Source organism: Tamandua tetradactyla, chromosome 23 (genome assembly GCF_023851605.1).
Source record: "Tamandua tetradactyla isolate mTamTet1 chromosome 23, mTamTet1.pri, whole genome shotgun sequence".
Taxonomy (NCBI): Eukaryota; Metazoa; Chordata; class Mammalia; order Pilosa; family Myrmecophagidae; genus Tamandua; species Tamandua tetradactyla.
In genome coordinates, this window is record NC_135349.1 from 54624235 (window position 1) to 54636295 (window position 12061).

The following is a 12061-nucleotide window of genomic DNA, read 5'->3' on the forward strand; positions in this document are numbered from 1 at the left end:
CAGGTCAGGGCGGTGGCCCCTCCTAAACCTTCAAACCTTTGGTAAACAAGAGGTACCTGGGAGCATTCTTTACTGGGGCTACCTGTAAAGTCAACGCGCTGGTGTCTGAGCAGAGATGGGGCCTGGCCACATGGTACATGTTTGGGAAGGGCTTCCTCCCAGAGCTTTGCTCTCCCTGGCCACATGGTGCATGTTTGGGAAGGGCTTCCTCCCAGAGCTTTGCTCTCCCTAACCACTACTGCAGGACAGATGGGAATGGCCTTGGAGTAGAGGAACAGGTGCAGGAGCCACCTAGTGTGTTGAGGGCCAGGGTCAAGAGAGGGTGCAAAGAGAAGCAGGCAGCAGGCTGACACCCAAACCCCTTTTATTTGGACGGTATGGGGCTCCGGGAGGCAGTCTGGGGCCTCTCACTGCACAGCTTGTTCATTGGCGCTGCTTCCTGAGTCCTGCGGCTTCATCACGTCAGGCAGCTCGGGTGGACTAGAGAAGGGCTCAATGCGCAGGGTCTCAAAAGTGTCATCTGCAGAGAGGAGAGCACTAAATGGAGCAGCAGCCAACTCCTGCTGCTGGGGAGATGAGGCCCCCAGCCCCGCAGGTTGGAACCTGGGTGTGTTTGGGCCCTCAGTTTTCAGTTGTTGTCATCCCTGTCCAAGGGGACCATCTCAAGCTTGTTGGGGCTTCCAGGAAACCACCATCCCTTACAAAGTCTTTTTCATGGCCCTGCATGGCAGATGACCCCAAATCTGTCCCCAGCCCTAGCCTCCCTAAATCCAACTGCTTTTTTTTTTGCTCAAGCTTTTTCCATCCTTACAGACCCAAATAACCCAGCTCCTTCATTCCTCTAGGTTGAAGCAGCCAAGAAGATGTTTTAATGTCAAGTCAGACTCTCACCCTCCCGTTTAAACCTTCTGTTAGCCTCCCGGTGTGCTTTGGTCCCTGCCATCATCTCTCTGGTTGCTTATGTTCTTGCTCTCCCATGCTCCATGCCTGCTTCCTGGGCTCTCACCCAATACTCTTACCTGGCTCAAGGCCTTCACACCTGCTGCTCCTCGGGCTGGCCACTCCTAGAATGGCTGGCTGCTTCCACACATTCAGGGTTCGACTCAAGACATCACCTCTGGAGAGAAGCTGTCCCAACCACCTATTATGTAGCCTTGGGACCCTGCTAGTAGTCTTGGGGACACCTGCCACTGGCTAAACGGCCCAGTTTGTTTTGACTGGCTGCTTCCCCCACTAGAATAGCAACTCCATGAAGGTGAAGGCCTTGTCTGTTGTGCTGCCTGTGCAGTGTTTACTCAACAGGCCTGGCACAGGAACCCCCACCTCAAGAAGTATTCAGCCTCAAATAACCGTGGTGCTGAGGCGAAGACACCCTGAACCAGTTTCATCCAACTCACAGTTACAAATCCACAGTGACAATTCCTTCCTTCAGCACTTCTCTCATTCTTTGGAAACCAGTCCTGATGGCGCTCCCTAACACCTGATGTGATGCCTCCGGCATCCAGAGGCTATTGAGTACAGGGCGCCCAGCCGAGGTTCTTGCTGGCTGGCTGGCTGAACTGCTGCACAAGAAACTACTATTCAGGGAACAGGACTGCCCAGCCAGCGCTTACCAAGGCAGGGGGGTGGCTGGCTGGGCCTGGGGACATGCTGGATGCCATACAGAGGGTCCTGGGGAAAAGCAATCCACCATCTTACCTCCATCAGCAGCTTCCCAGAGTGAAAACAAGGCTATCGAGTACCTTTGTTCAAATTACAGAAAGGCTTATTTCCTGGGGGTGGGGGTGGGGGACAACGCTGCCCACCTAGGGTTAGGAAGAAAAGAAGCTGTGCTTCCAGGCCCTCAACTGAGGACACCCTTCTAATCACTGAGGATAGGAAGGAAACCACACCCAAGGCTGAAGGATCACATTTGCTGGGCGAGTACACCAGGCTGGGGGGGCTGTGGCATGGGAGGCTCACAGAGGCACGTGGGGAGGCGGGGACTAAGGTCATACCTCTACACAGAGAAGGGAACTTGGGGTGGGTGAGGAGGGAAGGAGTGGCCCAAGGACACAACTGCTGAGACTAAACACAGTCATTCTTACGGAACTGAGAAAGGGTAGCTAAGACTACCTCCCACCCCAGCTCTGGTGACATTTTCTTAAATGAAGCCAGGGGAAAAAATTCTCTATCCAAGTTTATTCAGCCATCTAAACAGCCCCTGGGGCCAGATGTGAAAACACCCTTAAATCCTGTTTAAGTTTCCAGAAACAAAGATTAAAATTTAAGTAAAATAAATTTTTTTAATTCAAAATTTTTAATTTTGGGGGAAGAGAGGAATAAATGGAGGAAAGTAGACTACCCCATCTCTTCCAGGTTTCTAAAGCTTGGGTACTTGGGGGTGTGTGGCTGATGAAAGCAGAAATTCTTGGGCAGGCAGGAAGGGGCTAGATCTGAATTGTGGGCTTGGCAACCATGCCAAATGACTGACCTCCCCCAGGCTCACTGTTTATCCCTAAATAGGCACTCTCTAAGTCATGACCACACGGTGATGCTGGGGGTTTAAATGACGCGCTGCTTAGAAGGCCTGGCATGCTACCTGGCTCCAGCAAGGGGTGGGCGGTTTGCAGTGGAACCAAAGCTCAAGTGCCGGCAAGCAAGCCTCAGTGTCTCTATCTAAAAAGCATGAGTGATGACAGCACTTGCCTCCCAGGACTACTGGAGTATTAACTGAGGCAGAAGGAAGACAGAGCACGTGCCAAGTGCTCAGTAAGTCTTTGGTCAGTGTGAGCTGGCTCCATTACTAGGGGTTCTCAAATCCTTTGTGAAATAGGCTTCAACTTCTACCAGCATCTTTAATTAGCTTCTTGTTCTTTTACAAGCAAACAAATACTTGCTGTCATAGGATCCTGCCCACACCTTGTGGACTGGGAAGGGACTGCCCCGGAGGCTTAGAAGAGCAACGAAGGCTCCCTGAAAACCTTTACCTGCCACCCCGCCCAGGCCCCTCTCACCTGCCCGGAAAGCCAGCCCCACTGTGGCTGGGGCCTGAGGTCGCGCTGTCTGGCTGGTGAAGCCGCACTCTCCCAGTGTCTTGCTGTCGTCCAGGAGCTGGTCGTCCTGAGGAGAAAGGAAAGGTCTTAGGTGCCTCCCCCAAACCTCTCTGGACCGGCAGCTACACAGGAGGGAAGAGAAACAGCCCCAAGTGTGGGGCCCAGCACCACCCCTGAGGGTACCCAACACAGTGATTCCAGGGTTACCACCCAAGATTTTCCAAAAAGAACCTCCCAGTTTTGTGCCCCCAACCCTCCATCCCCATCCAAACTTTCCTGGGTTATCTAGTTTCAAAAGCCACTCAGCCAGCCTGGAAACAGGGACACTTGGATCTGAATCCCAGCTCTGCCAATCCCTATCTGTGTGACCTTAGATAAAGCAGTCAATCTTTTGATGCCAAGTTCTCTCATCTGTACAATGGGAATTACTGGAATTCCCAACCACAGGACAGCCAGGAGGCTTCAAAGAGATGCCAACGCACAGAAAGTACTTAGTCCAGTAAACACGGGAACTGCACAGGCAAGGGGAAGGGTCATTATCAGGGGAGCCCCAGCAGCTATTGGGGGGAAGGGTCTTTAAAGACAGAGGAAAGTGTAGCTAGATTCAGCCAGTGTCCTGAGGCAGGGGCCCGAAGTATCTGATTGTGCCATCCCTTAATGAATAATTGCAATGGATTTGTAAGGGGTGAAAAGAGGCTTTCAGAAGTCAGCAGGGTTGGGGTAGTGGGGTGGGTAACAAGTTTCTTAGTCAAGAACTGGTGGGACCTGGTTTATCGCCACACCCTCCATTGTTTTTGCATCAACTGAGGCCCCAGCAGGCGTGTCTGGGGGACCAAGCAGGATTCTGATGGGCCTGCAGTGTAAACTGGCGGTTGAGGGCAAGAGGTCCATATCCCGTTCAGCCAATGACCTTGGGCTAGTTAAATGACTGCTTCCCCGAGCCTAAGTTTCTTTTAACTGCAGCGCAGGCAACTCCAGCGCCAGCACGTGTGGGTGGGACCGTTGCAAAGGCTGGGTGCGAGGGTGTCCCAAAGCCACGCAGGGCCTGGCACTCGGCTATGAAACCACCTTTCCGGAGACCTCCGCCCGCGCCGAGCGCTTCTGGTGCCCTATCCCGCTCACCCCGCCCCACAGCCAGCAAGGCGAGGCTCTCCGCCCGCCGGACCTCTGTTTACATCAGCGGCAACCCCCACCGCCGCCGCGCCCACGGCCAGGCACCGGGGCGGCGGTCCTGGGCGACGACCACCCGCCGGGGCCCTGCTGTCCTCTCAGCCGCCCGCCCAACCCCCGGGCGCCCGGGCCGGCCGCGGGGCCGCACCTTGTACAGCCGCTGCTCGTCCGGCGGCCGCTTGAGGATGCCCTCCACGATGCGCTTTAGTTCGAAGACGGTGCTCGACTCCTTGGCGTCCGTGAAGATGGTGGTCTTGTGGCGCCGGATCATGAGGAACACGTCCTGGGGGCGACGGGCCGGTGTGAGCGCGGGTCCCGGGGCCCCCCGCGCGGCCGGCCGCCCCCCGCCGCCCCCTAGGCCCCCGGCCCGGCCGCCCCTCCCCCCGCGCCCGCTCACCATCGCGGCGTCTGCCTCTCCCCCTCTACGCGCCGGCGCAGGCGCGCTCCGCCCCGCTCCCGGCATGCCGCGCGCCCCGGGGCCCCCGGCAGGCCGCGCGCGGCAGCCCCGCCCCTCCCGCTGCTGCGGCCATTTTGAGGCGCTAGAAAATGGGTCGCTGAGACTGAGCGTCGAGCCGCCATGTCGGTCCCCTGGCGCCGGGCGGCTGAGATGGGGGGAGCGGAGGAGGAAACGAGCGCGGGAGGGACGCGGGAGGCGCTGTCCTGGGAGTGGCCAGTGGCCAGGGCAAGGTTTCCTGTTGATGCGGTTGGGGGGTCCCGGACGGAGGAACCGCTTTCTTTGGGGTCTGTTCGCTGCTGTGAGTGTAGCGTACCCCTACTTCCCAGGCGCGGTGAGTGATGCGCGGTGCCTTCGTCCTCGGGGTGGCAAGACATTTGCGTTGAAATGAGGCAAGAACTTTCAGGAGTTTAACTCGTGATTGTAGGGCTGGCTTGGCGGGTATTTTGAAGAGACCTCATTTCTTTTGGACCTTTCGGCCACCGTGCTGGGAAACTGTCCCCTTCCCTCTGCTCAGGCTTTGGATGTAAGGATTGTCCTGTACAGTTCATCGAGGCATTTTGATCCGTAAGGATCTCAGACAGGTGGTGTTGGGGTAGCCCGTGGGCTGGGCCACCTTCCTGAGACGAGGCGCCTGCACAGCGGGAGGCAAACCAGGGGAGGAAAGCGGGAGCCCCTTAACCCCAGGAGACTTGGTCATCTGGCCGTCTCCTTGCTTAGGTGTGCTCCGCTTCAGGAAAGGCCTGTAGACTTGATTCCCTGTCTGGCTGCCCCATTCCGCGGGGGGTGTCCTCACCAGCAGCCGAGCCCTTCCTTCTGAGGTGTGTTGGACACTATTTTTCTTTCCCCTCTCTGCAGTTATATTAGCGAGTGGAAAGGTTTCTGTCCCCAGAAAAGGACAACCTCACTGGGTCATTGTTGGATTGGCATGTGTCAGACAAGGCATGTGGCCCCATCTGGCAAGAGAGAGGAGCCTCTGGGTGGCCCTGGATGCCAAACACCTCAGCAGTTCTTGGGACTGGTTTTGGGATTGTTGAGAGTGGACAGTGACGATGCTGCTGCTCCTTTGACCCTGGACCTTGGGTGAATGACAAGGACATCTAGTGGCTAAACGCCCACGCTCTGGGTTTGGACTGGCTGGAACTTCACGACCGCGTGGGGCTTTGGGCAGTTAACCTTACCAAGATGCAGTTTTCCTCTGTAAGGTGGATCAATTTATAAAGCCTCATTAAGTGCTAGCACCCAGTAAAGGCTTCCACGCCAGTGGTCCTTACTGTTACTTCTAATTTCTAGCCTCAGTATTTCCCCTCATGTGACTCTGCTCTTCCTGCGGTGCAGTGCAGGCCCTGCCCAGGTGCTCATGGCTCTACAGGTTCCAGGGCCCTTCGCCCCCCTCCCCCCATCTCTTCCTCCTTCTGCTCCATCACCTGAGGCAGAAGGCGGTGCACAGACCCTGGTGGGATGCTTCTTGGCCCAGGCTGAGGGTTTCCTTAATCTCAACATCTTAGTTTTCGGGGACAGGGAAGCTTGAGATACTGTGCTGCTGGGGAGAGAGTGAGGGAAGAGTGGAGTGTGGACAGTGGGAGCCAAGGAGGTTCTCAGAGGCAACCCAGCAGCCCTCCCAGAATGAGGTGGGCAGGAATGGACTGGAGGGGCCAGGGCAGGTGAGGGGCCTCCCCTTCACACCGTAATGCCTTTGGGGACATTGTCCTGAATCCAGACCCCATCATCAGAGGCCAGTGTGTGGACAACACCTGACTGGTTGGGATGGCTGTGGCTGATGCCCCAGAAACCCCTGGAATCAACTGCTGGGAGCAGAGGGGGGAAGGATGTCACCTGAGTTCAAGCTACAGCCCATTGACTCTGATCTTGGGCCAGTCACTGAGTCTACACCTCTGGTTTCCCATCTGTGAAAGGGGATGCACAATATCGGCCCCCTGGGGCACTGGATTGCCCTAAGTGGGATGACTCCCAGAGAGCACCTGGTCCATGGTTGGGGCCTGGATAGTGGTGTCTGAGTCTCACTCTTGGCCATCAGGTGTCGCCCAGCCTGGAGAAGTGGCAGATAGGGTGCGAGTCCTTGTGCCCCAGTGGGTGTCCATTCAAGTTGACCACAGAAGACCATTGCAGGCCACAGTATCAGTCACTGCAGTGACATGTCCTGCAGCATGAAGGGGGCTGGGCAGGGTTTAGGGGGGAGCATAGGTGGTCACTGTCCTTGTCTGGTATCCCTACCTTCCCAGAAGTCTGTGATCTCAGGGTCTCGGTCCTCCCTCCTGGAGGACTGTGGTGGTGTCAGGATTCCAAGATGGTCGGTGAACCGACGGGCTGGCTGCTCTGCCCTCCTCAGTCCCTTGCCTGAACCTCCCTGTGCTCCTGACAGGCCGGCCCTTCCCTGGCCTCAGACCTCAGCTAGTAGCATCTCCCTGGTGGGCCTTGCCCTCGTGCCTGCTTTTGTTTGTTTGATAGCATTGATTCATAAATAGGAACTCTTAAAAGACGGGTATTAGGAGTGTGTCTCTCCTTTGGTGTTCTACAGGCCCTTCTCCCTCTGTGAAGTTAAGAGTATGGGGCTTAGAGTCAGTCGCCCAGGCTCAGATCTTTTCTCCACCACGTCCCAACCGTGGGACTTTGGCCTCTCTCCCCATCTGGTGTCCATGTGAGCCTGGCACCATCTCACTCCATGGGCAGAGCTGGGATTGCCTAGACTGTCAGCCTGATTCTCTCAACAGCTGTGATTGAGGGTGCTACCAATTCAGGTTACAGATTGGGAAATCAAGGCAGGCCTACTGGGCAAGGCTATACCGTGATAGGTTCCCGGGCCCACCCCTCCTGGCCACAGTATACCAACACTCCATGCCCGCAGGGAAGGGGTCAGTGACCACAGCAAGACTGGCTGGCAACAATACGGCTTCGGGGCTGACCTGGCTAATGTAGGTAAAGCCACAGCAGCAAACAGCGCAGCACCCCACACTACCACCCCAGGCACGCCTGAGACAAGGGGGTGTGGAGAGAGCAAAGCACGCACCCCACTCCCCAGCCTGAGGCCTCAGGCTCCAGAATCAGACCTGGGTTCAGATTGCAGGCCCCCACTGACTAGCTCTGTGACTTTGGGCTTCAGTTTCCTCATCTGCGAAATGGGAAGATCTTCCTGGCAGAGCCTCTGGTGAGGCAGTGCTGGTGCAGTGGAACCCTCGGCAAGTTGAGGACATGTTTGAGAAGGAGCATTTGATTTCTTCTCCGTAATTAATCCCCACCTCCTGGCCCAGCTTAACTCCCCTCCCGCTTCTGGGGAGCCCTGGCTCTGGCGCCCCCCGCCCCTCCCTGCTCAGGCCTCTGGAACCCTGGGCTTTCCGTGTTCCCCTTGTGGTACAAATGGGGACCTGTTACTCAAGTCATTCAACCTGGTGCCCAGCTCCCCACTCGTGACCTGGCCTGATGGGCTGCCCGTTGGGGAGGTATCCTGGCGTAGGTCCCTTGGCTGGCCTCTGACTTTGGGAGGGGCAGGACAGTGGGAAGGGCATGGGGGTGCACTCACCCAGCAGCAGCCCACCTGTAGGATCCCCTTTCCTGACTCCCCTGGGAGGAAGGAAGGGTGGGAGCCAAGGCTCAGCCCTGTGGGGTGCTGCACCCTGGTCTTCCCCCTCCCCCTTTCGCATTCATCTCCTAGGTCCCTCCTCCTGCCAATCCCCAGCAGCCCTAAAGATGAGGCTTTCAGTTCTCCTGGCGACAGCCCAAAGATGAGCTCGTTCCCCCTCCAGGGATCTTGGTACGGGTGGTTCAGGGCCTGGGGGAGGTGGGCAGCAGGGTGGGACCAGGCATGTCTCCAGAGGCGGTAAGGAGGAGTCCTGGGCCTTGGGACTCTCGGCAGACTAGGACATGGCCCCAGACTCGCCCTGGGGGATGGAGATTGTTAACCACAAAGCACACAAGGGCCACGGAAGCTGCACCTGGGCCTGCCTGAGGGTTCCAGGCCCCTCCCTGGGCAGAGGGCACGATGTCAGGTGCCCCAGACTCCTGGACCTGTTGGAGTGCTTGGGAAGGGAGCTCCTTAGGGGCTGGGGTAGATTCAGATGTCACCTTGGCCAGGTGAAGGTACCTAGTTCTGTTGCTGTGGACATGAGCCAATGGCATGTGAGCCTCATCTGTTGCTGATAACATCTGCAGGAGGCGTGCCTGCTTCAGTGAATGATGTTTGATTTAACTGGCTGGTGCTTGAATGAGAGCCCAGTGCAGCACAGCCCAAACAGCTCAGCATACCTCATCAGCACTTGCAGCTCAGCCCAGTCCTTGGAGATGCGGAAAGGAATCACCCCGGGGAAAGACGATGGAACCTAGAGGCCTGGAGAGAAGGCCAGCAGAGACCACCCTGTGCCTTCCCATGTAAGAAAGAACCTCAGTTGAAAGTTAGCTGCCTTTCTCCTGAAGAACTATACTTTAGCTAAATAAATCCCCTTTATTGAAAGCCAATCCATCTCTGGTGTGTTGCATTCAAGCAGCTAGCAAACTAGAACGGGCATTTCCATCCCAGGGGCAAAATCTTAAATACTAGTTCTATAGCTGTGTAACAGCACAAACATGGCAGCTTAAACATCATTTATTAGAGCACAGTTCTGTGGGTTAGGAGGCTGGTGGGCTCCACTGGGACTCCCTGCTCAGGGTCTCACCAGGCCAAAGTCAAGTGTTGGTGGTGGGCTGGGCTCTCATCTGGAGGTTCTAGGGAAGAGTATCCTTCTGAGCTTGTGCAGGTTGTTGGCAGAAAGCTGTTCCTTGTGTTTGTAGATGAGATGTTGCTGTTTTCCTGCTGACTGTCAGCAAGGGCCGTTCTCATCTGGGACAGACCACCCCCATTCTTTGCCAAATGGCCCCTCCATCTTCAAAGTAGCAGCAGAGAATCTTCCTCCCAGGGTATCCATTTCAACTTGCAAATCTCTAACTTCCTCCAGGAAAACATGCCCCTAAGCCAGGCCAGGTACTAGCTGGTTTGCCCGCCGTGTGCCCAGTGCCCAGCCCTGGGCAGAGGTAAGAGTAAGAAAATACAGAAGGAAAGGAAGGAGGGAGTGTGGGTTCTCCGGACATGTGGGAAATTCTCCTGGGTGGGGGTTGACTGGATCAGATTTGGCCCCAAGGAGGAGAGGAGGCAGGGTGATGGACTGCAATGGATGGATGGATGGGTGGCCACACCTGCAGAAGGGGCCGGGGGTGGGGGTGGGGTGGGTGAACAGGACTCCGGCTGGACCAGAAGGCCGAGGGACCCCAGCACCTGGTTCCAGCTCAGCACCGAGGCATCAGAGGCTGAGGCGGGACTGAATCCAGGGGCTGTAAGTAGCCACGTTGGTATAGACACCTGGGCGGTTGGGCAGGGCACAGCCCTTGCCCCAGCTCACCACACCCACCAGGACCCAACGCTCAGACTGCATACAGGTGAGGGGTCCCCCAGAGTCACCCTGCAGGAGAAAGGTAAGCTTAGGGCCCCGCCCCCTCAGAATGTTGGATGGCAGTGCCCGGGTTTCCAGTCCTAGGAATGGATCCCCTAGGTTGGGGACCAGGATGCTGAGCCCGCAGGTTTACCTCCCGGGTCCTGGGTTTTAGGGAGGTGGGGTGCTGGGCCCCGAGGGCGCAGCCTCTGGCAGTTTTCAGTGGCCCAGCGCACCTGGCAGGCGTCCTTGCGGCCCTGGCTGTAGCCGGCGCACAGGTTCCCGGGCAGCACTATGGGCTCCGTGCGCGGCACGTCGGTGCCGGCGTGGTAGAGGCGGTCACAGGCGCGCCAGCCCAGCAGCGGCACCCTCGCGCCCTGCAGGGGTCGCCACTCCGGGAGGGGCTCTGGGGGAAGAAGGATTCTGAGAGGTGGGGGAAGCCTGAGCTCGAGGCCAGCTGTGAGGCCAGGACTTTCGGGTCCCAACAAGTCACCCTGAGCCCCCGATTGGGGTTTGGGCGACTGGGATTCCGGGTCAGATGAAAGGGGGGGCTCTTCTTTCCCCAAAGCGCCCCGCCAGTCCCCACCCCGCGCCGTGCCTCACCTCCTGGGCGGAGGCTGCCCCAGCCGGTGACCCAGCACTGGGTCCCCGGGGGCGGGCGCGCGCCGGGCGCGGGCAGGCAGACGGGCTGGACGCGGGCGCCCAGGGCCACCGGGCGACGCAGCTGCAGCAGCGCCAGGTCGCCGCGGGCCCCGTCCTCGGAGTAGTCCGGGGGCAGCAGCACCCGCCGCACCGGCACCGACAGCGCGGGGGGCGAGGCGGGGCCCAGGCGGAGCGCCCCGAGGCGCACGCGGTACTCGGCCGGCAGCGCCCGCCTGCGCGACAGGTGCGGGGGCTCCTTACAGCGCCGCCGTCGGGCCTCGAGCGGGCCCCCAGCCCACCCCGGGTCGCGCGCAGCCCTCTCGCCCCCGCCCCGCGGCGTCCCCCCGCGCGCGCGCCGACCTGGGGAAGCAGTGCGCCGCCGTCAGCACCCACTGGGGGGCGATGAGCGAGCCCCCGCACACGTGCGCCCCGAGGTGCTGGACGCTCGCCTGCCAAGGCCATTCTCCATCCCGAGCGTCCCGGCCCCCCACGATCCGACTCGAGACGCGGGGCTGCCCACAGGCTGCGAGAGGGCAAGGGTGGGGCGGGGATGGGTGGAAAACTGGGGGGCGGGCGAGGGAGGGGCCAAGGAGGCGCAGGGCCAGGGGCGCGGAGGAGCCGCCCGAGGGTTCCTTACCTGCAGACTCCCAGGACCCCGCAGCTCCTGGGGGAGGAAGCAGGGAAGGGGCTGGATTAAGGGTTTGGTGTCAGGTAACCAGGTGGTGGGGGGGCGCCGAGGGCAGCGACTAGGTAGGAGGGTGCTGTGTTTGTGGCGCTGACCTCTTGCCAGGCTTTGTGCCAGAGTGCTGTGGGCAGGACTCACCTGAGGACGTGGGGGGTTGCAGAACCCAGGGGCACTGGCAGGGAGTTAAACCCTTGAGCTAAAGTCGGAAGACCCGGGAGTCTCCAGGTGGAGTGACCAGTGAGGAATGAGATGAGAGATCTGGGGGTCTAGTGGTCCCTCCCCGCCGAGCCCCTGTCCCCACTCACCCAGTAGCAGCAGGAACAGGACCTGGTGGCAGGAAGCCCCCCACATGCTGTCTTCAAGGCTGTGCCAGGCGAGGGTGGCACCGCTCAGGTCTTGGACCCTGATGGCGCCCGCAGGGAAAAGAGAGAGAGAAGGGTCCTAGCCTGAGGACACCCCAGAGTCCCTTTTACCTGCCTTTGGCTCCTGACTAGCCCCAGACCTCTCGCTGTGGCCCCAGGCCAGGGGTGCAGCCTCCCCACCGCACCCCCATCCCTGCAAGATTTGGGGTCCTGGGCCTTGCACTAGGTCCCGAGCCTGGTCTCTTCTCCCCGCCTCCCACCCCAGCCCATTGTCCAGCAGCAGCCCCTGGCCCTGC

General features: G+C 58.9%; 2 protein-coding genes across 2 annotated transcripts; both read right to left on the reverse strand.

Moving 5' to 3' along the window:
- Positions 1 to 347: 347 nt before the first annotated feature.
- ELOB (elongin B) lies at positions 348 to 4679 on the reverse strand. The gene is made up of 4 exons (XM_077142094.1): positions 4603 to 4679; positions 4354 to 4488; positions 2997 to 3102; positions 348 to 520 (listed from the first exon to the last, which is right to left on the reverse strand). The coding sequence occupies exons 1-4, from the start codon at positions 4666 to 4668 to the stop codon at positions 408 to 410; spliced, it is 420 nt and encodes a 139-aa protein (XP_076998209.1). The 5' UTR covers positions 4669 to 4679; the 3' UTR covers positions 348 to 407.
- Positions 4680 to 9933: 5254 nt separating this feature from the next.
- On the reverse strand, positions 9934 to 11754 carry PRSS33 (serine protease 33). Its single transcript, XM_077142068.1, has 6 exons — positions 11709 to 11754; positions 11356 to 11382; positions 11079 to 11241; positions 10680 to 10951; positions 10313 to 10482; positions 9934 to 10106 (listed from the first exon to the last, which is right to left on the reverse strand). The coding sequence occupies exons 1-6, from the start codon at positions 11752 to 11754 to the stop codon at positions 9948 to 9950; spliced, it is 837 nt and encodes a 278-aa protein (XP_076998183.1). The 3' UTR covers positions 9934 to 9947.
- Positions 11755 to 12061: the final 307 nt, after the last annotated feature.

Bases quoted from the DNA above. Each gene is read 5' to 3' on its own strand.
- ELOB (XM_077142094.1), bottom strand. From the start codon at position 4,668: ATGCCGGGAGCGGGGCGGAGCGCGCCTGCGCCGGCGCGTAGAGGGGGA. The intron at 4,489-4,602 runs GTGAGCGGGCGC...CGTCGCCCCCAG, and splicing joins GAGAGGCAGACGCCGCGATG to GACGTGTTCCTCATGATCCG. The intron at 3,103-4,353 runs GTGCGGCCCCGC...CTTTCTCCTCAG, and splicing joins ACGAGCAGCGGCTGTACAAG to GACGACCAGCTCCTGGACGA.
- PRSS33 (XM_077142068.1), bottom strand. From the start codon at position 11,754: ATGTGGGGGGCTTCCTGCCACCAGGTCCTGTTCCTGCTGCTACTGG. The intron at 11,383-11,708 runs GTGAGTGGGGAC...TTCCTCCCCCAG, and splicing joins CCTGTTCCTGCTGCTACTGG to GAGCTGCGGGGTCCTGGGAG. The intron at 11,242-11,355 runs GTAAGGAACCCT...GCCCTCTCGCAG, and splicing joins GGGGTCCTGGGAGTCTGCAG to CCTGTGGGCAGCCCCGCGTC.